Raw genomic sequence first — 27,138 nt, 5'->3', positions numbered from 1 at the left:
GGGCTACAAGACATGGGTGAGGGCAGGCGCCTCAGGCTACGCATACTCCTTTGAGATTTATCAAGGTCCGAGTGGTGGAAGAAAGACGCCATCCTCTGAGTATGGAGTTGCAGGGGACGTTGTACTGAGACTTGTGAACGGTTTGGAAAAGAAAAACCACGAAATCTACGCCGACAACCTCTTCACTTCAGTCCCCTTGATAAGGAAGCTGAAAGACGACATGTGGTATTCCGATACGTGTCGGGCAAACCGTCTAGATAGAGCCAGTGGAAAGCTGAAGCCTATGAAGGAGCTGAAAGCAGAAGGAAGGGCCAGCTCTTCAGTGTGCACATCCACCGACAACATCACCATCACAAAATGCGTAGGCGTAGACTACGGAGAGGGGGGGGGGGGCATCGGGGCCCGTGCCCCCCTAGTAAGGTTCGGGGGGGGGGGGGGGGGGGCTGAGTCCCCTCCCCCCCCCCCCCCCAGGCTATGATCGTTACTGAGGCGCTGTTTACGTGCCATGTTACGAGCTTCTAGTAGTGGCATGTAAACAAAATAACGCACACAGCGACGGACACATGGCGATATACATAGACTGTAAAATGTACCCCCTAAAATAAACTACTGATGATTGCCGGTGTAAAAAAAATTGCGCGGAAATGCACCCCCCCCCCCCCCCTTCCCCCGGAAAACTTCTCAGCCTGCCCCCCCCGGGAAAATGGAAAGTTTACGCCGCTGACAAGGTGGTTCGATAATTCTCTCGTCCGCATTGCATCGGGCTACGTCGGTCGCGAACCAAATGGCCACGCTCGTCGATACACAACAAGAAGTATAAAGAAGTACTTGATGTGCCTAGGCCTTATTCCGTTAAAACCTAGAATGAACACATGGGAGGTGTGGACCTCATGGACTCCATTGTCGTGAGGTACAGAAATGATGTCCGCAACAAGCGAGGCTACATGAGAATATTCTACCATCTGGTCAACGTTGCCATAATGAATGCGTGGTTCATCTGGAAGCTGGAAGGACATCCTGTCATGGACCTCCTCGAGTTCCGAAGCCGCGTAGCTAAGGCCCTCATTTGTGGCGGAGAAGCAGCACACAGTACGAAGAAACGTGGCCGATCTCCAAGTTCCTCTCCTCTGCAGCCGGTGAAAAAACGGTCCAAGCGTGACGTGCCACTTCAGAAGAGGCTTGACGGTGGTTCACATTACCCCAGAAAAATGACTCTGAAGAATGCGCAGCGCTGTCGCAGTAAGAACTGTCGCAGCAAGACGCGGAACACCTGTGGGCGTTGCGATGTTCCTCTCTGCCCTGAGTGCTTTGAAGAGTCTCATGCCTTGTGAAATGTTCACTTTCGTATTTTTTAGCTGAGAGCTGCTTCTTTAGTATTGTGGAACAGAAATGAAACAGTATTAACGTGTTGTAGCCCGAATGTACTCTTTATTTTGATTAAATTGACCATTGCACAATTACCAGAAATTAAATTACTTGACCACTGGAATGCATGTTGTCCTCAAATGAGGACATGTAAGTTCTGCTATTGTAAATACGTTTCAATTTTTTTAGACTTTTTTTTTTTACATAATTTGCGGTTCACATGAATGCCACAACAGGGTATAAAATTTTTCTGACATAGTGAATATAATTCATGCATGAGAGGGTTAATTAACAACTAATAAAATAAAAATAGTCTAAAATTAATTAAAACATTCTAGCTAATCTGAGAAATCCACATAAAATTACATTATTTCTGGGTAAAGCATACGGTGCTGTCGAAGTCGCGATGTTTGACTATCGGCACTGACTTCCAAGGTCGCCGCCAGTCCTTCCGGACTAACCCCCCCTCCCCCTTTTCCAAAACAAACAAGCAAACAAAAAAAAGTGATTTTTTAAATTATTTTTTTTAAACACTTAGTTTTGTATCATTTTTACGCGCCGTCGTTTTGCCCATTTCAGCCTTTCCAGTTCGAAGGAACGCCCACCCGCTTGCACGACTGCTCGGGGCAGCACGTTTCGTTGGCGTTGGAAACCGGTGAAACATTAGCGAGTTTTAGTACGACTTATACGAGCGAACGCAATCACTGGGTGTTTGTGTTCCACAGTCGCGTGCGCGGAGCCCAAAATTGCGGTCTTCGATTAGCGCATGGTGACGAGGCGCAGGCGCAGCGTGAAGCACCAACTCTACCGAGAAGGCACAGCGTTTGCTTCTATACACAATACTAAAACTCTCTAATAAGGCACAATCCCATACTGGCTGCAGCACTACATTGGGCTGTAAAGAGTGTTGTGTGCATTCGGAAATGACATATCGCGATCCATGATCGCGGGCAGTCCCGCCGTGCCCACTGAACAGGAGAATCGGGGGAACCTCAACAGAGTGCTTCCCGTTTCCGCCGCGGGAGGGCGAGCAACAAGCTGAAGACCCGAATAGATTCGCACACTTTGCAGTTAAGGAATTTGTTTTTAGCTATAGCTAAAAAAAAAGAGAGAGAGAAAAAAAGACGAGCGCATTTATGTTACTTAGAATAAATGGTTTTCCCAGATTCATATGTAATATGTAATATGTAATGTGAACACCTTACCTGGTTTCTTGCCTGTTTTAGGGCTCCCTAAAGCTACATTAACTCTCAACGTCTCAAATGGTACGTGGCTTGGGGGTCTAAACTTTGCGTTCTTGCCCTTTTCTGGAACAGAGCTTGTTCCAAAACTTGCAGGAGCGCCAAAAACAAGAAGAGGCTGTTCACCTTTATATCGCTCACGGGTGTACAAGAAATGCCCTTATGCTTTTTAAATGGAACTGTGCCAAGAAAGTGAAATGATTTTATTGTAATGGTAACATGTTATTAAAATGACCCCCATTTACGATCAGTTAAAATGCGCAAAACAGTAAAATTAGGCGCATAATAAAGGGTGTTTCTCCTTTTGTTATTTTGCGGAATTTATCGGGAAATAAAAGTGTTCTGGTTTTTACCCCTTTTAAAGTTTTTCGACCATGAATATGTGAGTTTTGAACGCTAGAACAAACTTACCTTCGCACCCATACATAGCAACGGAGTGAATAAAACTAATGTTTTATTGCAAATCGCAATCATTATGTGGTTTTACGTTATTTTAAATGACTACATGCAGGTAGTTATTGATCAAGTGTTATGTGCGTAGTTCTTGGCGTCTCTGTTGATTTTCGAGATGTTCTTCACTGCTTTAACACGAACCTCTCCCCCCACCTCCCTTCTCCCCCCCTTTTTTATGCTTAAAAGCGCCGATTGATGCCGTGTTCGCTCCAGCAGTGTTGAACAGTGTACATAAATATATGTACGAAGCCATTATAGCACTGTTCATAATGACCTAAATTTGAAAAAAAAAAAAAAAAAATGAAACGCCGTGTTTGGTTACTATTTTTGTCTACGTGACTGAGAAATGTTCCAAGCCATCTAGTAGGCGTACGAATTATTCCTGATATTTGCTCTTGTAATCAAGCGCAGGCCGAAAATGCACTCACTTTTTCCATAGAAATGCATTACCCGAAGTCATTTTCAGACTGGTTGCCGTCTGCTTCAATTTTAAACCGCACACTAACGCCCGTTGGACCTCTAGCGTGCATTATAATAACTTTAGGGTCACTGACAACCTAAGAAAAACAGATGGGAGCTTCACTGCCACCCAGCGCAAATCTGCCTTTCGAAAACGCTTCAACGCCTCGTGCACATCAAGCGCGCGCGCGCTGGCACTGTGGAAGGCACGGAGCGTTCTGAAGGCCGGGCGTGTGAAAAGCACACAATGCCGTTCTCACTATTTCAGTGACTATCATGACTTAATTGAGCCTGTTCATTTCGCAAAAAAAAAAAAAAAAACACAATCATAAAAATATTTTAAAGCGAGCAAGTACCTTTATTGCACTTATCGTCCTGAGAGGTGCTATGCAGAGAAGTGATAATGTACCGGACGTAGAATAGTTTTTGGGGATTTAGCAACTGTACCGAAGGATTTTTGCTAATATGTACCATTGTATTCTTTCTTTTCTTTTTTTTTTTTAAGGGATAGGGTTTAATACGTCGAAACACTGTTTACCGTTCATCAGACTTCCGAGGAGGCGATAGGACACTAGGAATCTCAATAAATGCCGAGGTGGTTACCGGCCAAATGAATACCCCTCACATGTCGGGCACACAAGGCGGTGGAGTAGTTGAGGGATGAGTGATTCAGGTGTTGCGAGTATGTTGTTTGTGTTCGTTTTCTTCGTGTACTTCGTTTTTCTTCTTTTTCCTAGTACCATGCATTAATGTTTTATAAGATAAGAATTCCCAACAAGAGGCAAGCTTTTTTCTTAATGAAGTTGCTAAATTTTTTGTTGAAATTCAATTAAAACACAGCCAATGAAATCATATTAAAATTCTTTTGAAATTCAATTGCTAAATATCCAATAGAAACGCAGTGACCAATGTTCTGCGAAGGCTCGATAAGAAGATATTGGGTAACCCACGGAGACGGAGACTGAAGTTGGTCTGACTGCGTTTATTAAATTTCATCTCGGCAGTAGGGCGAAGACCCTCCAGCTGCTAGGATCAGCCACTTTTATCGGTTCAATCATGGCAGTAGGCACCGCTGACGCAGCAGGTTGACGGCGATTCCAACAAAACAACAACATAACAATATAAGAAAGAAAAAAAAAGGGGTTTCTAATGAAACCGAATTCGGTTTGTTTGTAAGTGACTGCTTACAAAAGAAAATGAACGTAACGTAAGGGCGCAAGGGATCTGGTGTAGACTGAGTGAGCAAGCGAGCTGGTGTGTACTATATTTTCAGACATGTTCGAAGTATACAAAGGAACAAAACAAAGATGATTTGAACATGCATACTTGAGGCTTGCCCTCAGATAATCCTGCCATTGTGTCTGTAGCGGACACCCTGTCTTTTGTATTACGTGCGAGCAGTGGTAATGTGGCTCAACGGGGTGCCGGATATGATTTGCGCAGGGGCCCCCTCCGATGGCGTGTGAGGGACGCTTGGAGCCTCTCCGGCGCGTCGCCCAACGCCTGTGCCTTGGCCGTCCCATTCTGCAGACATGGCCCAAGCGATGCATCCTCGTCTCCATGGCCTTCATGGGCTTCTCGCTCACGTCAGGGATCCGTCGGTCCTTCACAGAGGCCGCCTTCAGCCTACAAAGGGACGCTCACTGGAAGGTGAGGGAGAGGAGGCATGGAAGGTTTATAGTCCTTGGTGCACTGACCTACCAGATTACCCGTTTGGACCACGTGACAGATAGCGTGGTGAAAGCCTGTTTTCACTGAGGGGAGAATGTTTGTCTCGAACCGCGCATGGCGGCACACTATAAAGTCACCGATAGCTTCAGAAGTGCAGGGTGTGGCAAGTCTCGAGTATCATATCGCTCCACAGCCAATGAGATTGCAGCATGAGCCGACAAGAACGCCGTAGAACCAATCACGAGGCCAGAAGTGGGAACACAATAGGCCATGTCCTGCGTTTCCGAGGCATGCCAGTAACTATGCGGAAAGAAAGTCGTCTGCTTTTTGTACTTGAGTGGCGGTGACGTCAGAACGACGCCGCGGGCTCTGATTGGCTTTGGTTGATAGATGGTAGGCAGACCTCAATGCTAGAGGCCTTGAGATCTACTCATAATTATTTTTAATCAGCCAATAAGAGCTCGGCGTTTTTACTTCATCGCAAACCCTGTGCAAGAAGCAGAGGAACTTGCGCTTCGCATAGACAATTTACACTGAAGACGCAGCAAACAGAAAAGAGGCCGTTGTAGCATAAGATCTGCAGTATGGAAGCTCCGCCTCTGGCGCGAGCTTTCTACATTTGATAACACTCCCGCGCACGCGCAGCCAAAGCGAAGGCATCGAGCGTGTGCTGGAGGCAGACCATACCCTGCTGATCAAATGTTGCAAAAGAGTATAGTGGAACTGCGCATGCGAGATGAATGGGTGACGACATAGATGATGGTTAAAAACCCAGACGTTTTGGAGACGGCAAATCTATAGATAATAAGACATACTAAGACTGCGCGGTATGTCTGTCAAGCTGTTCTTTTTTTTTCAACTTAGTATTATAATTTTAAACCATGCATGCGCATCTATATACTGCACGTGCTCCCGATCACGAGGAATGTCTTCCAAAAGTTTTAATTTTGCAGTCGCAGCATTCGCTCTAAGGCTAAAATTAGGGATTGCTAGAACGGAGTACGCCGTCAGGCTTGCGGCTTGCCGTACTTAAAGGGAAGCTACGGAGCTTCTTGAAAAAAATGAGTTAGAAGTGAATTCTAGTGTATTTTTACCTCGTGAACCGGAATACCAAAACCATTTGCCGCGCAAGAATTTTTAAACGCGAGAAAAACGCGAAAGATAGTCGCTGTACGTGACGTCATCGACGGATCTTTTGGCTTGCCAAGGCTACGGAGGCGGGGCTTCAGCCCTATTTTCAAATTGCTCTTATGGCTCTCCGGCGCGTCGCATTGAAATATAATTGTGATATCTGCTATTTTAAAGGCCAAATGAACGCAATTCAAGCGTTTTTTCTCAAATGTAGAAGTGCCCCATCTTCCCTTTAAGCATCGTGTTCTTCATATTCTGCAGATGCTCAACAACGATACGTCTGCTGGGAACTGGACGACGGACTTCATTCGTTCCCTCCAGTCATCTTTTACGTGGGGGCTCTTCATAGGCCATGTGATAGGATCGGCCTTGTCTTACAAGTATCCAGCCAACGGGTATGCATAACTTAATTCGTAGCGTCCTATACGCCTAATGTTGAGACATTAAGATGGCATAAAGAAGCCCTGGAGTGATGACGTTCTAACAGATGCTTCACTCTGTCAGGGTATTCGCAGTCGCCATTTTGCTGGACTCTTCGTTGCACCTAGTCGTGGCGGGGGTGATGCAGGTCCATCAGATCTTCCTAATGTCCTTGCTGTTTCTCCAAGGGGTCGCTGACGTAAGAAAACATCAGAATTCATTCGTTGGCGAGCGTTGTTAGAGTGGTGTTTTCTTGTACATTGCAGGGACTGACGTTTCCAGCGTTTCAGGGTCTCCTAAGGTATTGGGCACCTCCTCTGGAGCGAACGAGAATGTTCACAGCTGGCTATGCAGGTACATATTTTTTTTTTTTCAATTAAAGGACGGAGGAAAAAAGGGAAAACGAAGACAATGATTTTTCTCGTTTTACCTGTGTGCTTCTTTAAATAATAAGAGTTTTGAAATGTGCTTCCTTCAGTCATCGGCCTGTGATTTCAAAGATTTTGGTAATAAACTACCGTACAATTGCGAACGAACTGTGTAAGTGGTTATTCCATCCTTTCTTTCAGGACTTCACTGCGGAAGCTTGCTTGGCTTTCAAGTGTTCTCTGCATCTGAGAGGCTGTTCAGCTCGACAACGGGGCTATACCTTTACGGTAAGTTTCGAGCTCGGACATTTAATCGCTCGGCGTTTTTACAGCCCTCGTACGACTATTTTGAACATCGATATATACAGAACACCTTAAAAGCAAGGATAAGCATTCTAACATTTGTCATTGACTTAGTGTTTTTTTTAACTTATCTTTTTGTTCTCAATTTAAACCTCATTTCTGCATGATGGAACACGAACATTACAAGACACCACCTGTTTTTAAGTCCCTAAATTTTCAAACAACTTTGTCTGCTGCGATACCGCACCTGTGTTACAGTCTATTGATACACTTGATGTGGCTGTACCAAATGGCGTAATGATAGACGTTTTAAAGTGCTGTAAAACAAGCCGAAACAATCTGCGCCACCATACCTAATAAGCAGAACAATTTCATCGAAGACAGATATCATAGTCTCCTCTATACTCACAAAGCCTGGCAGTTCGACAACGGAGCCATGGAGTGCCCTGTCGCAGATTTGGAGCGCGAGGGTCTGGTAGCACAGAGCATCAAAGAGCCATTTCTCGGGGAACCTGGACATGGACGTCAGCGCACAGCATTTGCAGCGGCGAGGACTCGAAGCGCACTAGTTTGCTCGGGAGAAGTCTGTTTCGGCGTCTCGCCGCTTAGGGGCGCCAGTAACGTGGTTCTTCTCTCATCCGTTGTCTGCCGCTACACCTTTTCCATTTCGGTGGCCGCTTGTCGTGGCGATATGCCAGGATTTGTCAGTATATAGGAGGCTATGCATATATACTTCACTGGCCAGATTACCTCTGTGGCCGCGAACAAAGCGCTTGGGACCGTCATGGTTATAATGCAATTAATGCGCAGGTGCCAACGAGTTGGCGGGTTCGAATTACGGCCTAGGTGCCCACATGACGGAGGCTTATTGCGGGGACGACGCCTTGTAACCGACATTTTGGTTGCGCTTCAAAGAATAGACCCCAGGTCGACATTAATTCTCATTCTTCCACTGGGGCGTGCCAGACCCTCCGTTGGTTTGGCACGTAAAACCACCTGAAAATTTTGCTCTATGTTCCTGATCAGCGTTGTCTCGCGACACTCAAAGGCGCGTATAGTTCCACTCCCGTTGGAGGTGAAAAGAATAAATCTCACGATATTTGGAAGCCACACTCGGATGCAGGACGCGGAAGTGGTTGCGGCAGTCGGCGACTGCAACGAGCTGCGCCTCTTTCTGACAGGGCTGATGGGCATCCTGTGGGTCCTGCCCTGGTTTTTGCTCGTCTCCGAGTCGCCGTCAAAGCATCCGGGAGTTTCCACGAGAGAGAAGATTTACATCATCGACTCCCTGCAACTGCAGGAGCACGTCCCCTTCTCGGTAATGTTCGCTGCAATTCGGTTGTATCAATGATAGCCGCGAAGCGACACCACCAAGCACTTCATATATGGACATCCACGCTATTTACAAACAAGCCCGCCTGGCCAACACCTCCTAAACAACTTTCAAGGCCTGCGCGTCACGTAACATGACGTCACGTCCCTGAGGCCTGCACGGGCACTGATTGGATGGGAGTGCATGCCGCGTCAGCGTTCTCGTGGGACTCGTTTCCTATGATAGTTCCACGCGAATGCTGACGCGGCACTTGCATCCAATCAGCGCCCGTGCAGGCCTCAGGGACGTGACGTCATGTTATGTGACGCGCAGGCTTTGAAAGCTGTCTAGGAGGTGTTGGCCTGGCCCACACATGGTGTGGGCATTGCGCGTGCGCACAAACCAGACTCGCGCGAGATGAAGCGACCATATACTACGCAGCAAGGCCGCGATGCTGTACTTGCTACGTCACCCGACGCGGGCCAGCGCAGGACACAGACGGGGCACGGGCGTTGCGTTAGGTCTCGGCTGGGGCTCAGTTTGATCAGAGAGAAGGCCAGTCCTCAGCCCGAGTGTTGACGCAGCACTTTTGCCTGATCTGGACATCGCGCTGGCCTGCGGTACGTGACGTAGAAACTCCAGCGCTATAGGCCTTGTTGTATAGGAGGTGTTACGCTATCGTGAGACTAAGCCCAGGGTGGAGAATAAAAATCAAGATAATTTATATCGTGAATAAGATCAGATTGTTTTACATCATGAACAGCATAAATTTCAACAAACCTTTTCTGCAAACATAAATTTAAAAAAAAAATGTTTTGTTTGTTTACTGTTTGTATATTATTTGAAGCTTTCTGTGTGTATTTGTTTTGTATTTAAATCAATAAATCATCAGACAAGAAAGCCTTATATCATGTTGAACACGTGCACAAAGCTGTTGTCTTCTAAGCAAATCGGAACGTTGAGTTGCCTTTCTACCACTCACTTCGTTCGTCAGCTACGTAACTTCCTATTGTAAGTAGTGCAATAACGCACAAGGAAGAAACCCACTGGAAAAGTAATGTCCTACTAGAAAACAATTTGTCGCACGTCAGTATGTTCTAATTTCTGTTATTTTTTTGTTTCAATGTTTTTGCGTTGTACTATATGCCTTTGTTGGAAAATAACCCCCCCTCATGTAATGCCCACCAGGCCTTTGAGGTATTTTGAATAAATAAAAGAGAACGCGAATACTTTTTCACTAACCTAAAAATATCCATCTATTTTTGTTTGTTTTTTTACTATGGAGGGGTTTACCTCATAGAAAATTGTTAATTGAACTGTACTTTAAATTTACAGTAATTATTTCTTCCGCATTGTTTTCAGTAATCAGACAAATTGATCAATAAATGTGCCACGTTAAAAGCACTATTGCACGGCTTCAGTGATTTAAAGCAAAATAATACGTTTTAAAAGAAGTAAATATGATTTAAATCAAATAAATCAGGGTATATTTCCACTTTGCTTTAAGCTAATGTTGCAAAAAAAAAGTGTATTTAGTGGAGCATTTGAAAGTGCATTAAATTAGTTTTATTTTTTACTTTGCATTTTTATCATGCAAACTACATCTGCATTTGCGTTCTGTTGAAAAAAACAAAAGCTTTTGAAGTAGACTTTTATATACCTTCTTTTGTAATGTAATAAGTCCAAATTGATTCACGAATAGAACACAAACGTTCTCAATCTTTTTTTTTTTTTTTTTACTTCTCCCAGCATGGGGCATATTTATCATGGACTGCGTCTCTTATATCATGGCAGATGATGTAAACAACTTCCCAGGACTTTCGCAGTACGGGATACTCGAGCCATAAACGAGACGAGTTTAAAAGCCTCTGAAAAAATCCTTCCCTCCACCTCAGTGTAAGCAAAAAACAACAACAAAATACCGAAAAAAAAAGTTTCATATAGCGTGTTTTTCCAAGTCCAGCGTGTGCAGGTAACCTTATGAAAATGCTAGCAAGCCATTATTTATAGCTCTGACAACGAAGTGGCAATGGGCAGATCTTCTAAATTATACCGAGAAATCCTTCACTTGAGAAAAGTAGGAGGGGCTGTAAGCTAAACTATAGTTAGTAGTTATTCATAATGTAGAAATAAAAAAAAAGGAAACGCGCGCAAAAATCAAGCAAAAGTAGAACAGGACAATAAATCGAGAAAGAGCACAACAGACAAGCGCTCAAACTCAGGTCCTACCTTCACATCTCTCGCGTTGCTTAAAAACGGCGGTCACACTGCACACACATTGTACAAAAACACAGTCTGCAGACATTGTCTGTGGCGTGTTTGTTCCTTGTTTGAGGGTCACATTGGCCAGACAAACACTCTCTGCAGACATGTTCAATATATACGCACGCATGAAGCTAACCCGCTTAATTCGAACCCGCTTAACTCGAACACGGAGAATTCTTCATCGTGTCTGCTGAGAAACCCCGTGTCTCTTGAACATTATGCGAGCGGTGTGACTACGGCTTTAATGTCGGACAACTCGTTCCGTAGAGAGTAGACACGAATGTTTAACTGCCGATTGTTGCCCCCATGCCCCCACCGAGAAGCAGCAGCAGCAGGGCAGCGTGCCCATCAAGGCCATCCTGTCCTCGGGTCCTGTGTGGGCCATCCTCTTGGCCTCGTTCAGTCGCAGCTGGACCTACAACACCCTCCTGCACATCGTGCAGTGGTACTACAACGACGAGGTGAGCTCGCGCTCTCTTCGTGTTTCTTCATTCGCAAACCCGTGCACGGTGCGAATACACTACTACGTTTGATTATAATGCAATTAAATGCGAAGGTGCAAGCGAGCTGGACAAGAATGACGAAAATAATCCCTGGAGAAGGGGAACAAGGGGGACAAAGGACAAACACAAATCTCCAAACACAGCTAGGTGACTGGTGCGCGACCGAAATTATAACATTAAATTGCAAGCTTCACCCTTGTTGGTGTACGACTGGTGGCAGCTGATAAAACCCGTTTGCTCTACTGACGTCTAACCCCTGGTTAGCTCAGTTGGTAGAGCGCTCCACCTGTAATGGAGAGGTCCCGGGTTCGATATCCGGACCAGGCGGATTTTTTCGGTCGCGCACCAGTCACCTAGCTGTGTATGGAAATTTATGTTTGTCCTTTGTCCCCCTTGTTCCCCTTCTCCAGGGATTATTTTCGTCACACTACTACGTCCTTTTTTTCTTCTTTTTTTGTTTACACGTGCCGTGCTAACGAAAGGAACATGGCACTCCCCAGCGAGAAGGACTGGGGATTAATTGATTAATTAATGATCTTTTGACTCGCAACCTGATGTCGGTTACACTCACGTTTTCTGCAATAAGTTTCCATTAGATTGCGGGTATCTCGGACGGGATTCAAACCCATTACCCATAGAAGGCTGTACGAAGCGTGTATTTTATTGTTTTCAAGCATCGAATGCTTTTTAGCGAGATCTCAGGAACTTGTCCGTCCGTGCGTCCGTCACGTGACTTGACGTCACGCGGTGCAAGCTATCGTCACGTCAAGCGAGCACGTCACGAGACCTAAATTTTCCAGCTAAATTTAGCGGGGAAAATCGACGTCACGCTGTCGAGTCGTGCTGCCGCGTTGGACACCGAGACGTCATCCTGATGTCCCGTGACACCGTGGCGTGAAACGCGCGATGAGAGGAGAGGAGAGATGAGAGGGGTATATGAAGAGATGAAGGCAACTGGTCAATCTTTTTCTGTCAATGCAGGTCCGTTACGCCAAGGAGCTTCCCTACCTCTTCATGATGGTGTCCGTCATCTTGAGCGGCTTCGTTGCCGACTCCCTGCAGCAGAGAAACGTTATGACAACGTCCACGGTGCGCAAGACTTTCGCCGGCACAGGTGAGGTGATAGAAAAAAGTTAAAAAAAAAGAAAGCGAAGTGACGTATCTTTTACGCCACAAAAACGCGTCTTGTTAGACTTGAGGACGACCTTCTGTGAATATGGTGGCAAAGCTATATGTACATGTGAGTTCGCGCACCTTGAGCGCCCATGAAAGCTGTGCATTTGCACTCTTCGTATGCTCCTTAAATGCCACAGACAGATGTCCCCGAGAGCAGTCACTCATTATTAGTGCACTCAGCGGTGCACAGTAATAATAAATGCTGTCGCTTTCGTTCAAAATCTAGCCATAAACAAGTCGAAAACAAGCTAATTATTTATGTAACAAGTTACAAATCACTTTTAGAGATGCGTTATCATCTACATTTTATGTTCCACGCGCCAAGTTGCAGATTTCTAACTGCTTTCTCCTTGCTTTGAAATAAATATGCCCAAAAAAGTATTGTGTCGGCTATTGGTCTACGTGCATATTGTATCGAATGAAATTGCCAGTGGACAAAGTGAACGTCGAATAGCGCCATGGGGCATTCCTTTAGGCAATAAAAAGCCTATTTTATGTCTACAATAACTCCGGATAATCCCTATTCACGGTGAAAACAGCTAGATGTGATATCGGTACCTTCGACGTTTCACATTTTCTCCCCGTCCTCAACATCAACCAAAATATCCGATATAACATTCACACTCTACTCAGCGTCAACTATTCTGTGCTATGCTGTCAAGGCTAACGTAGCTTCTGCAGTATTCTAACGCTGTCAAAGCTACTTCCGTTAGCGTGCGCAGTCCACGGTGAATGCTACGCTATACGGAGCGTAAGTTGGTCTGCTTCTTTTTGCAGGGGTTCTGGTGACGTCAGAACGACACCGAGCCCTGATTGGTTCTGATCAAAGGATAGTGGGTAGACCTCAAGGCAGCTTGCTTTGAAGTATATACCCACTGTCCTTCAATCAGAGCCAATCAGAGCTCGGTGTCGTTCTGACGTCACCACAACCGCTACAAAAGAAGCAGACGAACTCGCGCTTCGCATAGCCTCGACAACGTGGCACAAAATAGTCGACGCCGAGGATAGAGTAATCTCAAAACGCGCAGCTGCACTACATCGTCACTGACAACAAGCGCACCGTTCATCTCGTAGGGCTCCTAGCTGAAGGCGTCTTCTTCCTGTCCGTCGTCTACGTGGGACCGACGAATCCGGCCATCGTGCTGTACTTCTTCGCCATGTCCGTCCGGGAGCTTGCAGTGGCCGGTGAGTGACCCGCCATCGCGAAGTAAAATCCCTGATCATTATCAACTTTAAAAAAAAAATAAATAAAGAAGACCATTCCACTTCAGCAGAACGAACGCTCGAGAGGAGGAAACCTTCAATCATGGCGAGCCGAAAGCTTTGTGGGTGAGGGTCGTCCTGATATTTTAAACCTGCAGCAGGCCACTCGAGGCAGTCTGCAATGCCCTCGGTGTGAATCTGCATATAATTCATATATAGCATATCTTAAAATAAACGAAGGACAAACACAAACAAGGAACGCATATACAGGGTGTCACAAAAGAAAATTTACACGGTCTTTTTTACCGCAAAACTAAACTAGGCGTCGCCGAACGCTCATTCTCCGCCCAAAGGTAGAGCTAGAGGTCACAACCAGAGGCCAAAGTTTCAGCCCGATCCGACAATTTAATCAAAAGTTATAAGTGATTTTCTGAAAATTTCAATGGGAAAATGGAGCCCATTTTTGGCCGTTTTCGGTTTCTGGTGCCATAGAGCCCCGTGTGTTTGAAAACTCCATCGGCCGCCATTTTTCCATTGAAATTTTCAGAAAATCACTTATAACTTTTGATTAAGTTATCGGATCGGGCTGAAACTTTGGCATCTGGTTGTGACCTTTAGCGCTACGTTTTGGGCGGAAAATGAGCGTTCGGCGTTGCCTAGTTTATTTGTGCGGTAAAAAGGACCGTGTAAATTTTCTTTTGTGACACCCTGTACATAAGGTGAATTGCGTGTGTCACCTTTTTGCGTGTCTTTTATTGCGGATTTTCAACGTTGGACACGTCAACCAGCTCGCCTGTTTTCTATAGAGACCTAATAATTAATTGGGGTTGTGTGGATATTTATACAGCGTGTAGTTGGTCAGTGTTTTCGAAGTTGCAAAGAGTCACTCGCTGTAGATAAGCAATTTAGCCAGTGCAGTACAACCGCTAGCCTGGGGTCTTTAACGTGCACCACGCAGTAGATGATACACGACCACGTGCCGGTACGATGCACATCTACAGGGTGATACAAGGAGACGCCAGGCTCTTTAAATCGACCGGGAAATTCCGTTTCTTAACCTATCGCGCTACGACTTTGTGCAGCGTTGCCCACAGATAGTGCATTTGTTTGTGTGTAAAATTTGCAAAGAGCGAACTTACTTGAGGAAAAAGTAAAGAAAGAAAAGGGCTTCGCTGCTATGGAAACGCAGCGACGCCACCGGTCTGCAAACAACACAGCGCCGTTTCGCACGGGAGACAAGAGATGGCGTAACAAACGCCGCCAACGAACGAGCATACGGTGCCGAGAGCAGGCCATTTTAGCAGACGATCTTTTCGACTCAAAAGCGGCGCGCGTTCCGCAGGCGGCGACAGTCGCAGAAACAAAAAAGACAGGCGCGGTAACAGCAAGGAACTGCAGTTTCTTGTCTGCAAAAGGGCCGGCTCTCGGCGTCGTCTGCTCGTTCGTTGGCGGCAGTTGGCGTCGCAACCGCTTGCGCCATCTCTTGTCTCCCGTGCGAAACGGCGCCGTGTTGTTTGCAGACCGGTGGCGTCGCTGCGTTTCCATAGGAGCTAAGCCTTTTTCTTTCTTTACTTTTTCCTCAGGTAAATTCGCTATTTGCAAATTTCACAAAAAAAAAATGCACCATCTGTGGGCAACGCTGCACAAAGTCGTAGCGCGATAGGTTAAGAAACCGAAATTTCCGGTCGATTTAAAGAGCCTGGCGTCTCCTTGTATCACCCTGTAGATCGAAACAGGCAGGGGTGGGGATTGAACCCAGAATCCTGGGTTCTGCAGCGCGAGCTTTCGCTCCACGTGCTCCGAGCTGTGTGTGTGTGTGTGGGGGGGGGGGGGGGGGGGGGGAGGGGGGGGGGAAGGGGGGGGGGGTCGGCCACCGATCCCCTCTATAGAAACCTAGAAAAGTACGAATGCGTCTGGTATCATTCTCCCATTTCTGTTAAAGACACTTTGTTACTTCCCTTTAAGCTCACGTTATTTGATCCAATATTTACGTGAAGCTTAATGCTGCCTTTAACTCGGTGAACTCCGTGGCTCCAGGAAAGCAAATAGCCCCCTGTCCAACAAACGACGAGTTACGAGCTATTTTGAGCGTGCCCCCCAAAGTGCTTTTGAATGTACGCAAAGTGGCCAGCTCAAGAAGCCCGAGTTTTATGGTCCGTACGTGATCCCCTGCCATGACGCGCGCGTTCTTTTTTTAATGGTTTCTTTACTAGTTAAACCACGTTAAGAACGTTTAACGAGCTTTCTTAACGTTTCAGTCAAAACTATAAGCGGGCAGGATAACGATTTCTGGCTCTATCTTAAGCGCCCAGTATTTACAAGGAACCGGATTTCGCAACGTAAAAAACACTGCAAAGAAAAAAAAAATCTTTCAAGAGCACAGAATGGATATAACTTTTTTTTAATAGTTTTTCCCCGAAAAAAACGAACAAACCATTTTTTTTGCGCGATATTTCCGCCCTCAGACGCCATTTAGGTGGAGGTCACAGCCCGCTTTAAAGGGGCACTGACACATCAAAATCATATTTTTTTTTTATTATCCGAAACGATTGAAAACGATGCCGGGACATTACCCTCAAAATTTGAGATTTGGGAATTCAGTATTCGTGAAGTAAAAAAACAATTTCGAAATGCCGAATTTGAAGTTCCCGCGCGATCGGCGCCGGTGCCTTGACGTCAAAAATCGCGGAGACCTGAGAGTCGACTTCCTTTCACCACTCCCTGCTGTTGCCATGGCGACCCAAAGCGAGGAGGAAAGGAGCGAGCGCCCGGCGTTGCGGCGGACCGGTTTTGAGCGGTGTCGCCTGTTTTCCGTTGGAGGATACAAATCCAGGAGACGGCACCACAACGAACTCACGATTTTTGGTATTTCAAAAAGAAGGGCCGTAGTGCGTTCGCAATTGCGTTAAAAAACATGTTTTAGGATTGCCGTAATTAAATGTTATAGAGATGTCGCCTACAAAGCTTCTAAATTTCCTGATTTTTGACGTCACCGATCAAAAGAAGCGAGGAGGCGAGACGCGGGAAAATCAAACGCCAAAAATAAAAAGGCGCGCGCGCGCGCGGGAAAATTTTTTTTCGCGATGCGGTTTTTTTTTGCGTGTCTATGACTGCAACTTGCATCGTTTTAGACAATAAAAATAAATACGACCTTTGGGATGTCAGTGCCCCTTTAAGCCACGCAAACAGAGCAGTGGCCCCGCCCACATTACTACTGAACTGGCTCGTCTGCTCGACTAAACAGGCTCACAATCGTAGTGTCTCCCTTTTCGCGTCATCTGGTGCGTCTAGTAGTCTGGAAGTCGTGCGAGAGGACGAGCGGCAGGCTCCGGTATCGTCTGCTATTTCACCGTCGTCTATCGTCGTCTGCAACGCCGTGAGACGCGGACACGAAAGCAGTTGCGCGTCGGCGTCCGTTTTCGCCTTCGTCCGTCTGCTATTCCCTCCCCGCCTAAAAACTTCTGCGACGTTCAGAAGACGCGACCATGAGAGCGGCGTTCTAGCGTTCCATCATGCACGAGTCACGGTCCAATACAAGCGTCTGCCAGCGTCTTTCGATGTGCGTAATAAGCGACTGACAGAACTAAAGAAATCAACAAAATAAATAGTCAGTCTTTTTAGCTTTACTCTTGTTATATTTTTCATATGGCATCCTCGAAGAAGGTGAGTAAGCGTCATGACCACTGATCCCTATTGTAGTAGGCTGGATCGCGGATCGGAAGCCCGTTATTGGCACCACCGGCTGCCATTACTTGACACCAGGCAATACACGCGAGTCTACGGGAGAAACAAACAAAAGTAGCAATGATTATAATACAATTAAATGCAAAGGTACAAACGAGGTGGACAAGAGTGACGAAAATAATCCCTGGAGAAGGAGAACAAGAGGGACAAAGGACAAACATAAATGCGTTCGAACGCAGATTAAAAAAATCAAACGTGCCGGAGCACCCACGGCTGAGCTAACAAGCTTGCTCTCGTAGTGGAGTAATCAAAGGAAGTTACCATAAATAAGACCGCCCTCGGAGCAATCCAGAAGTTGATAAATGTCGAAAAAGTTCACTGTTGACAGCGGCTTTTCTGAAGTGAGTGAAGTCAGCGTAGCAAAGCCTTCAAGATTGTCGTCTGCTAAACCCAACTCATCGAAACCGCTACAGACTCTGCGGTAACTCTAGGCAGTGCCTCCTATATAAGTTACAGTATGCCTGTCAGCTTGTCCCCAAGAGGCAACGTTACTAAAACACTCAGTTGGGAAACTCGCCGTGGAAACCTGGGCCGCTGGCGTCCACCGAGACCGAGCTAAATACGACAACAGCGCCACTCTTTATCATTTGTCTGTACTGTGGTCACCTTGAGATTTTAGAAAGACTTTTTTTTTGCGTAAAAACCAACGGAAAGACTCTTTTTGTGCGAAATTCATTGGAGTTTAGTACAAAATGAAGGGCGCGTGGTGTTTTTAAAATCTTTAGTTTGCAAGGTTTTGCGACACAATTAATATTGTTTTTACACTACCATGCCTCAGCGGTGCTTTCCGGTAGCGCGTCCCGACCTAGGTGCATTTTAACCTAGGTAGTAAGATGCGAAGCGTCCGCTGGAGAGACGGGGTTGGCACCCTGTAACCTCTTCCACTGTATCTGTTTCGGCGCCGAAATGGCCGAATAAAGCCAAAATAGCAGTAACGTGCGGTTCCTCGAATGGCCGCTGCGGGAGAAATGGTGCCGTTGTATTCGTCATTAGCTCGGTGCTCGAGGACAAATCGGGGCCACTTTTTCAAAGCAGTCTCTATGGCAGTTTCCCAACGGAGTGGTTTGCTTTGCCGAGAGGTGTCCGGGCCCGATGCTTCACCTCACAACACGCATGGATGGATGGATGGATGAATGCGGCTGAGCCCTTTGGATCGGGCGGTAGCTTATGCCACCTAGCCATTTTGTTTTACTATTTAAGCTTAGAATATTTAAAATGTGAAATCTATATTAACCCCGCACTGCAAAGAAAGTGGGGCTATAAAACCCCCTTGCCATCAGTTAATAAGAAAATACCTAGTTTTCCCTCGCTTTCTGCCACCATTCACTTAATCTTTGCTTGGTAATCTCTACAGTCTTGAAATCCACTCTCCCTTCACTGTCTCTAAAACCCAACGACTTTATTAAATCCATGTTGTCTTCGGTAGGCATAGGGTGAAGCCCTTTACAGTAGAGTATCAAGTGCTCAGCCGTCTCGCCCTCCTCTCCACAAGCAGTGCACACTGTATCCATTCTTTGGTACCTCGCTCTGTATGTTCTGGTTCGCAGAACACCCGTCCTCGCCTCAAACAGCAATGAGCTTCCCCTAGAATTGTCATAAATGCTTTCTTTGGCAATAACTGTTTTGTTTAATCTATAGCTTTCCAGAGCCGTCTTTGTCTGCATTCCGTCTAGCCACCGATTTCTTTCTGTGGCCTTAACTTTCTTTTTAACTGAGACCTGCTCTTCCGTATCTCCACTATAGCCTAAAAACTTTCCTCTTAATTTCCTAGTGCGCTGTCTCCACTTTGTGTCTATGCTCCTCATGTATAAATAGCTGAAAACCTTTCGTGCCCATTGGTCCCCATCCATTTGCCTCAACCGATCCTCAAATTCTATCTTGCTCATCGCTTCCCTGCTCTCAAAAGACGCCCATCCCATGTCTCCTTGTACTCCCTGGTTTGCCGTTTTGCAATGTGCCCCCAAAGCCAGCCTACCTACTCCGCGCTGTTTTATTTCTAGTCTTGCATGCACTTCGGATTTCATGCATAACACTGCATTTCCAAAAGTCGAGCCAGGGACCATGACCCCTTTCCAAATCTCTCTCACCACCTCATACCTGTTGTAATTCCAAAGTGCTCTATTTTTCATTACAGCTGCATTTCTGTTGCCCTTACCTATTATATACTTTTCATGCTCACTGAGATATTCTGCACCGTCACATATTCATACTCCTAGATACTTGTATTTACTAGCTTTCTCAACTGTAATATTCTGTATCTTCAGCCTCTCAACTTCATCATTGTTAAAAATCATGACTGCTGACGCACGTACAGCTAGGCAGCGCCGCCTGGCGGACGTTCGTTTTTTTTTTTTTTATAGCATGTTGCATTTACATTATTATTGAAGATATATCATGTATATGTTTTTTTTAACAACATGTGGAACACTGCTCTGGATGTGACCGCGCTGATTCAAACGAGTTTCGCTGAGACAAAATACGAAACAACGAAACGAGCACGGCCAGGCTTCGCTTCTGCAGCGTGAACGAGGAGAACGCTTGGCCGCTTGACCGTCTGCTTTGGCGGCAGTTTATGGCTTTGGCGGTCACCTTGAATCGCGCGCATAGAAATAGTTGGCGCCGGGTCGTGTGCGGGTGAAGAGGTAGAAAATAAGAAGTAATATTCCGTTGAAAAATGGCGAGCTGATCCGGCGCTATCAGTCTTGTCATTTAGATTTCTTGCTGTCGGTGCTGCTGGGGCGACATCATTGAACCTCCTACAGAAGAGGTGGTTGGCTTCATTACACAGCAGGTTTGTACGCCTAGGTGGCTCCACCGCACGGCAACCACACGTACTATTTGCCCTCTCCCTTCCGCTTGCCAGCGCTCGGAGCTGACAGTAGGTGACTCTCGTCTCATTGAGCTGCACGTCGTTTTTCGCCCAGCGGAATCACTCTCGACCGCAAAACATTAATTTATGAGAACTGTGAGGGATGTCAGTTTTAATGTTTGTGCACAACTTATTTGACTGGCTTCCTGAACAGCAACCAAAAGCTTTCAGTTCCGACAACAGCTTAGAAGCGGAAGAAATTACACTTTTTCTTGTCTTCCCCAGCTGGTTTCAACTGATAACTTCTGGTGGTGCCACTCGACCATAGCAAAACAAGCCTCAATCCGCGATACAGCCTACTACAATAGAGAGCAGTGCTCATGACGCACAATGAAAACACGACGTAAAAATGCTGAAATGAGTGATAAGGCGCAGGCGAGCATGGTTTGTTTGAGACTTCGTCGTGTTTGTCCTTCTCGTTTCCCCTGTCTCAAGATTGTCTTAAATAATGAACGTAAAACTACTTGCTTTGGTGAGCCAGGTGCACTACAAAACTTGAAAGCTTGCCCTTTCGAGGCGCAATGACGGGAACATACCTCGTTTTCACTCAATAACCATAGTAAGAAAAGTCCGTCTTCTCGCGGAGCAATACTAATTTCCCCCTTTATGTTGATAATGAAGACATATATGTAGGAGAATTTTTAGATGATATATATGTTATCTTATGAAGGCGTACACGTTCCAAACGCCAAAAGCATCACTTTTTTCTCCGACAAACAATTATCTCGTAAGAACTACTTCGCGCCGCGTATGAACAATCCGTAAAACTTGTTCTTTTTTTTTTTTCTTTGGGTGAAAACGGGTATAGACAAACTTGATGCTAGCCGAACGCATAATTGCCTCCAGCTAAATGGCTCGCAAATTCTTACCTGCGCGGTGTAGGCACTATACCTTCTCGCCGTTTTGCGGTTTGGCTCAATCCAAACCGCAAAACGGCCGTGCGGGAACCATAGAGTTATTATAATGTACGCTAGAGGTTCAACTGGCGCTAGTGTCTATGCGACTTCCGGGAGGCAAATTGAAGCAGAGAGCAACCACTCTACTTTTGCGGTGCTCCTGTACATTCCCATGGGAAAACGCACGTGAATTTTGTCTCTTCGCCGGAAAATAACATGAATAACTTTTATTATTTTGGTTGTACCGGATAGTATGTACCTTTATTAATATTGTAAAAGTGTAATTGCTTTAATTACAGCCCTTTTCTTTACCACTGAACGATGTTACGCTTCGCTATATTTCAGGCCCAAACATCTGTTCCATGGCAGGTATGTAAAAACGAGCGACGATTCTGAGCTAACTAACGATCGAAAGGAATGTAGAGTGTGTTCACGGTTCGCTAGCATTCCGGTGGCGCTTATATATTGCTAATATGCCCGTCCTGTCACTCTATGAATATGAATCCGTCGTGCATCTTTACGATCGGTTAAAGAACATTCGAATGTAAAAAATAAAGCACGTGGGCTACGAAAGGTGTGTCTTTTTATTATTTCCTATGTCAGGCAGTTTTTATCGGGCACCTGTTCTTTGACTTCTCCTTATTTGTAAAGGTTTGGAGCGTGTTGTTGATGATTTGAACCCAGAACATGCATCTTCGCACATATTCACGGGCAGAAAAATAAAGCAGTACCTATTTATTGCAAATCGGACTATATTACGCGGCTTTCAATTTATTTTGATCGCCTGCATGCACAAGGAGTTACTTATCCAGTGTTAATGCGTAGTTTTTGCCGTCCCTCTTGGTTTTCCACATGTCCTTTGTTCGTTTGACACGTATATCCCCCATGGCGGAAAGCGCCGACGCCGTCTTCGCGCTAATAGTGTCCGACAGTGCACACAAATACATGTACGACGCGGTTTTAGCACCGTTTTTCATGCCACGAATTTCAAATAAAAACGCCGTAACTGACCAATTATTTCGTCTGCGTGACTGAGAAATGTTCCAATGTGCCTAGTACGTACAAAAACATTCGTGATATTTGCTCTTGTAATCGAGCGCAGCGAGAAAATGCACTCGCTTTTTTCTATAGAAAAGCATTACCGGAAGTCAATTTCCGACTGGTTGCTGTCTGCTTCAATTCGCAGCAGCACACTAGCGCCAGTTGAACCTCTAGCGTACATTATAATAACTCTATGGCGGGAACTAGTGCCACTAAATAAGCTACGCTTCAGAGTAACGACACTTGGCCATATTGTGGCTTAAAATCATAGTTGCCAGTTATCTGAAGCTTTATCTGAAATCACAAGAAACGCTTTTCCGTCCTTCACAAATGTTTACACAGTTCGCGAAAAAGCAAAGAAATATTACATGAGCTTCCTAACACCAAATTTAATGCTGAGTAAGTCGTACCTTTTAAATCATGAGGGTCGGTAGTTGCGTCTGCTCTGCACAAGCCCCAAGATGGTGGCGCCCACAACAATATCGGGGAACGGGGTGCCGATACTCTAAGCGCAGCTCATTTAGTGGCTCTAGCGGGAACGTCCGAGACCCGGAAGTGACGGCGCCGGTGACGTCACTTCCGGCTACGTCACCACAAGATTTTTATGCATTTATGTTCGTGCCACATATCAGCATTTTTCAAGGTACCGGCAGCCTCACGGGCAGACTGCTAGTCATGTGGTGATCGTATGTTCGTGTTAAATGCATCGCGCCCTATTTTCATCCAACATAGATTTACCCTGTGTTGGGAAGTACTTTAAGTACATTGTGCTTAAAGTGCTACTTCAAGCCGGTTTAGAAAACTTGTACTTTACTTGAAGTATATTCTCAAGGCTCTGAGCATGTAATTTCTGGTATCCTTTCCGAGGAAAGTATAACTGCTTACTCCAAAGTACATTCCCAAAATTTGTCCTTGTTCAATTTCCTATCACAAAATGATGCTTTGTCAATCCTGAAAACATAGTGGGAGGAATATTTTACTCTCACCGGAAACGCGAGCAGACGACGCATTGCTCCGTTTGTTCTGGGGGCGGCTTTCCCGTAGCTTTGCGAACTGTGGCCACTTCTCGCTCGGTCAGCGCAAGCGAGGAGGTTAAAAATATCAGGAGAGGACACATAATGTAACACCTGAGTCTGCGGTGTGGAAAAATTAACAAACTTTCAGGTCGAAGAAAAAGACAACAGAGGAGAGCGCCTCAATGTTTTGACACGTTCTCCTCCGTTGTCTTTTCCTTCGACTTGAAAGTTTCTTAATTTTTCCGCACCACAGTCTGAGGTGTGAAATTATGATTAATTATCGCCAGCTCGCCTGCACACTCATTGTTTGTTTGTTTTTTTTCGTAAAGGAAAAGCCACTCCTTTACGAAGGATTGCTTGCGAAAGCTGCAGGGCTGACGTTGTGCTCTCTCCTAGAACGTTTAATCCTCTTAAGTGCACCAAGCCAGTACAAGCGGCGCCAAATTTAGAAGTCAGACTTCTGAATTTGGCGCCATTTGTGAAAATAACTCTTACTTTGTGGCCACGTGACTTTATCCAATATTCGCCGCCATTTCGGAAAATAAGTGATGCAGTACCGATTACCCCTGGGGCGATGCATACCAGTTAAAAAGATCACTGTGTCGGGGAATGAAAGTGCCCCATAAAAGATTGCGTTAAAATTTACTTGTGCTTTACTTTGAAAGTAAATTTTATCTATAGTACTTTACATCAAGTACATTGCACCTGGTGCACTTACTACTTTACTTGAAGTACATACATCACCTCTCATTTCCTTCGTATTTCACTTCAAGCGCATTTTAGATGCATTTTACTCAACACTGTACTTACCCGTATGCTGTGTCCTACAACCGCGTGCCAATTCGCCCTGAGCAGTCAGAGTACGAGCGTCGACGCTAGACCCGCCAATGTCCGGCCTCTTTCCACGCAGGGTACATGGTGAACCCTCTGGACATCGCGCCTCAGCACGCGGGCATCATCACTGGACTCTCCGGGGCAATGGCGTCCCTTGGAGACCTTACCTTCTACCCGATGATGAACCACATCTTCAACACGTGGGTAAGTGGCCAACAATCATGCGGGGGCATACGCTCTTTTTTTATTTTTCATTTTAGTATTATTGGAACCAGATATGTTTACGTAAATATGTACGATTATTCTGGTCGTGCTTTACCGGACAATAGTCAGTATGGTCTTGGGACTGGCCTTCGTTTATTTACTAGACTGGGGACACGGCAACATTCCATCGTGCTAATACAGTCATGTCTTGTTAATGCGGACCCCACTATATAGACCACATTGCCGGGTACGAATTGGGTACATCCATGCATTTCTGTCTCGTTACTGAAGACAACTCGCATTATGGACTTTTTTTTTTGACAGGGCGGGGGGGGGGGGGGGGGAAGTGCGTGTCTACATTAACGAGACATCACTGTGCGGGTCAGAAGATTAGGGGGTCTGCGTGTCCTATGAGGGCTAGAATCCCGACAATCACACATAATCAAAACCATTGGCAATATATCGAAAGGGGACAATTTCTGTGTTTACAAGAACTTGCAGTTTACCTGGTTGGAGAAACGTGCTCTCTTTTGTCAAAGCGTCCGTTATCAACTAGGTGACGGGCCGCGAGTGCGAAATATCAGTTTTGTTTTGTGGTGCTTTCTTGTGATTGAAAACATTTCTTGCAAGGAGTCAGGAGAAACTACTTTATCTTCTTTTATGATTTTTTTGATAATAGCTATTCTTGGTTTCACGTCTTTGAATAAAGCCTGTAACGTAAATTGCTGAGATTTTCTGTTTCAGACGGTCAGTTACATCTGGAAAATGGCCAAGCCATGCTTTTCGTTGCCTAGATTACAACATTTTCGCTTCGTCTGATATGGATATCCCCAAACAAATTACATACGTTTTATTATTTGTGTTACATACAACGAGATTAGTGGTTCGATTTGAACCAAGAAAATTGTCATAATGTGGCTGCCTACATCTATTTTACAGTGTATCTTAGTTACATTTACATGTATTGATATGCTGCCTTAGTCAAAGGGGTGTCATGGCCTCGTCAAGTATTTGTTGCCTTTAGATATTGTATGTCCCCTCAGACAATGTATTGTTGTCTTTAAAAAAAAATTGTCGTTTGTGTATGAATCCTAGCAAACATTGTGGGAGGCGGTGACCAACAAACAATAAAAAAATGTCGTCAATGTTTCCGGGACATACTCCACCAGCTTTTCTGCAAAAAAGAATCCATCAAATGTCCGAGTTTCTCAAGAGGCTTGTAATGTCCTCTCACAGAAGATTCGCCACGACCACATGACGCCGCTGTACGCCGTGAGCGTGATCAGTGGAGGCCTGCAGTTCCTGGGTGCCCTCATTTTCGTCGTCTTCTCGTCCGCCACCGAGCAAGACTGGTCCAAAGAGGACAGCAGCAGCAGCACCCAGTCCAGCAGCAGAAACTGCGAGGGGCCCTACGGCAGTGGCAACAACAACAACGACCCTTACCTGGACTTTGCCGAGGTCGCCGCCAACGACGGCATCTCGCTCAACGTCATCGTGAAGCGATAGCGTCGTTGCAGCCACGAGATCGTAACGGTCTTGGCGATTTAGTGTAAATAACGGGAAAATTTCGTACAACGTGGCGTCAGTCATCCAGTGTGACAGTTACAGACTAATCAAGGTCACAAGGTCGTGGCAAGGGCACTCCCTGCTCCAGGCCGGTATACCGGCCTGGAGCACATCGTACCAGGCACGTTGCCCTATAGGGCAACGTGCCTGGTACGATGTGGTCATATAGTGTGATAATCGCAGACTGTTCAATGTCGCAAGGTCATGGTAGGTCATGACCACAGCATACCAAGCCGGTATGCTGTGGCGTCAGTGATTCGTTGCTAGTCACAAACAGTTCCAAGATCACAAGGGCGTGTTAAGGACACTCCTTGCACCCGGCCTGTACAGGTATGTTCCCGGTACGAAGTGCCATCAGTCATTCGGCCAAACACATCCACAGACCATTGGAGATCGCGAGGTCGTGGCAGGACATTCCTTGCATGAGGCCGGTAGGGGTGGGTATCCGGTACAAAGTGGCGTCAGTCATAAGGTGCGATTACAAACTGTTCAGGGTCATGATGTCGGTGCAGGACATAACTTGCTCCAAGCCGGTAGGGGAAGTGACCGGTACAATGTGACGTCAGTCATTCGGTGTGACAGTCAAAGACCGTTCGAGGTCATGACGGCCTGGCAATGACACTTCTTGCACCAGACCAGTAGGTGACGTGCCCGATAGTGACAGAAGTTCGAACACTAAAGGTTGGTTCAGACATCAGCTTCTGTTACGTCCAGAGCAACTAAAACGAGTAACGACCGGGACAAGCCTGACTTCTGATTACTTGAGAAAGTGAATTTTCGCATTGCTTGTCACGTTGCATATACTGCAAACAGTTGTCCCGGGGACTTTAAATTTGCTCTTTCCGTCATTCTGAACGCAAGCAACACAATTGTCTGAATCGGGCATTAGTTTGCGTGATGCATTCTCATCTTCCATAGGCACTACTACTGCATACTTCAACCAGCTCTATTTGGTTACGCCGAGATTTCAGAGGTCACAGATTTCATTCGAGTAAACTCGTGTCTTTCTTTTTCTCAATAGATACATTGTGCGTATAAATCTCACACTATAGCAGTAAATAAAAGTACACACATTAAGGAACTCACGCTTTGTTTACC

The 27,138-nt window shown here is 45.8% G+C and overlaps 1 protein-coding gene across 1 annotated transcript; it reads left to right on the top strand.

Moving 5' to 3' along the window:
• Positions 1-4,976: 4,976 nt before the first annotated feature.
• LOC8053654 (probable vesicular glutamate transporter eat-4) lies at positions 4,977-26,031 on the top strand. Its single transcript, XM_042286392.1, has 11 exons — positions 4,977-5,168; positions 6,582-6,715; positions 6,825-6,939; positions 7,007-7,094; positions 7,310-7,396; positions 8,593-8,729; positions 11,318-11,449; positions 12,473-12,605; positions 13,742-13,852; positions 24,347-24,474; positions 25,711-26,031. Exons 1-11 carry the CDS (start codon positions 5,079-5,081, stop codon positions 25,978-25,980), a joined length of 1,425 nt encoding a protein of 474 aa, XP_042142326.1. The 5' UTR covers positions 4,977-5,078; the 3' UTR covers positions 25,981-26,031.
• The last annotated feature ends 1,107 nt before the right edge of the window (positions 26,032-27,138 follow it).

The sequence above is a fragment of the Ixodes scapularis genome, unplaced genomic scaffold (assembly GCF_016920785.2).
Source record: "Ixodes scapularis isolate PalLabHiFi unplaced genomic scaffold, ASM1692078v2 PGA_scaffold7__128_contigs__length_106722199, whole genome shotgun sequence".
NCBI classification, from domain to species: domain Eukaryota; kingdom Metazoa; phylum Arthropoda; class Arachnida; order Ixodida; family Ixodidae; genus Ixodes; species Ixodes scapularis.
This window is presented reverse-complemented; position numbering and strand designations above follow the sequence as displayed.

What these genes read in the sequence shown, in the direction of transcription:
- LOC8053654 (XM_042286392.1), top strand. Translation starts at nt 5,079, where the DNA reads ATGGCCTTCATGGGCTTCTCGCTCACGTCAGGGATCCGTCGGTCCTTC. An exon ending in AGTGGTACTACAACGACGAG is followed by an intron (nt 11,450 to 12,472) that starts GTGAGCTCGCGC and finishes CTGTCAATGCAG; the next exon opens with GTCCGTTACGCCAAGGAGCT. An exon ending in CCGGGAGCTTGCAGTGGCCG is followed by an intron (nt 13,853 to 24,346) that starts GTGAGTGACCCG and finishes CTTTCCACGCAG; the next exon opens with GGTACATGGTGAACCCTCTG.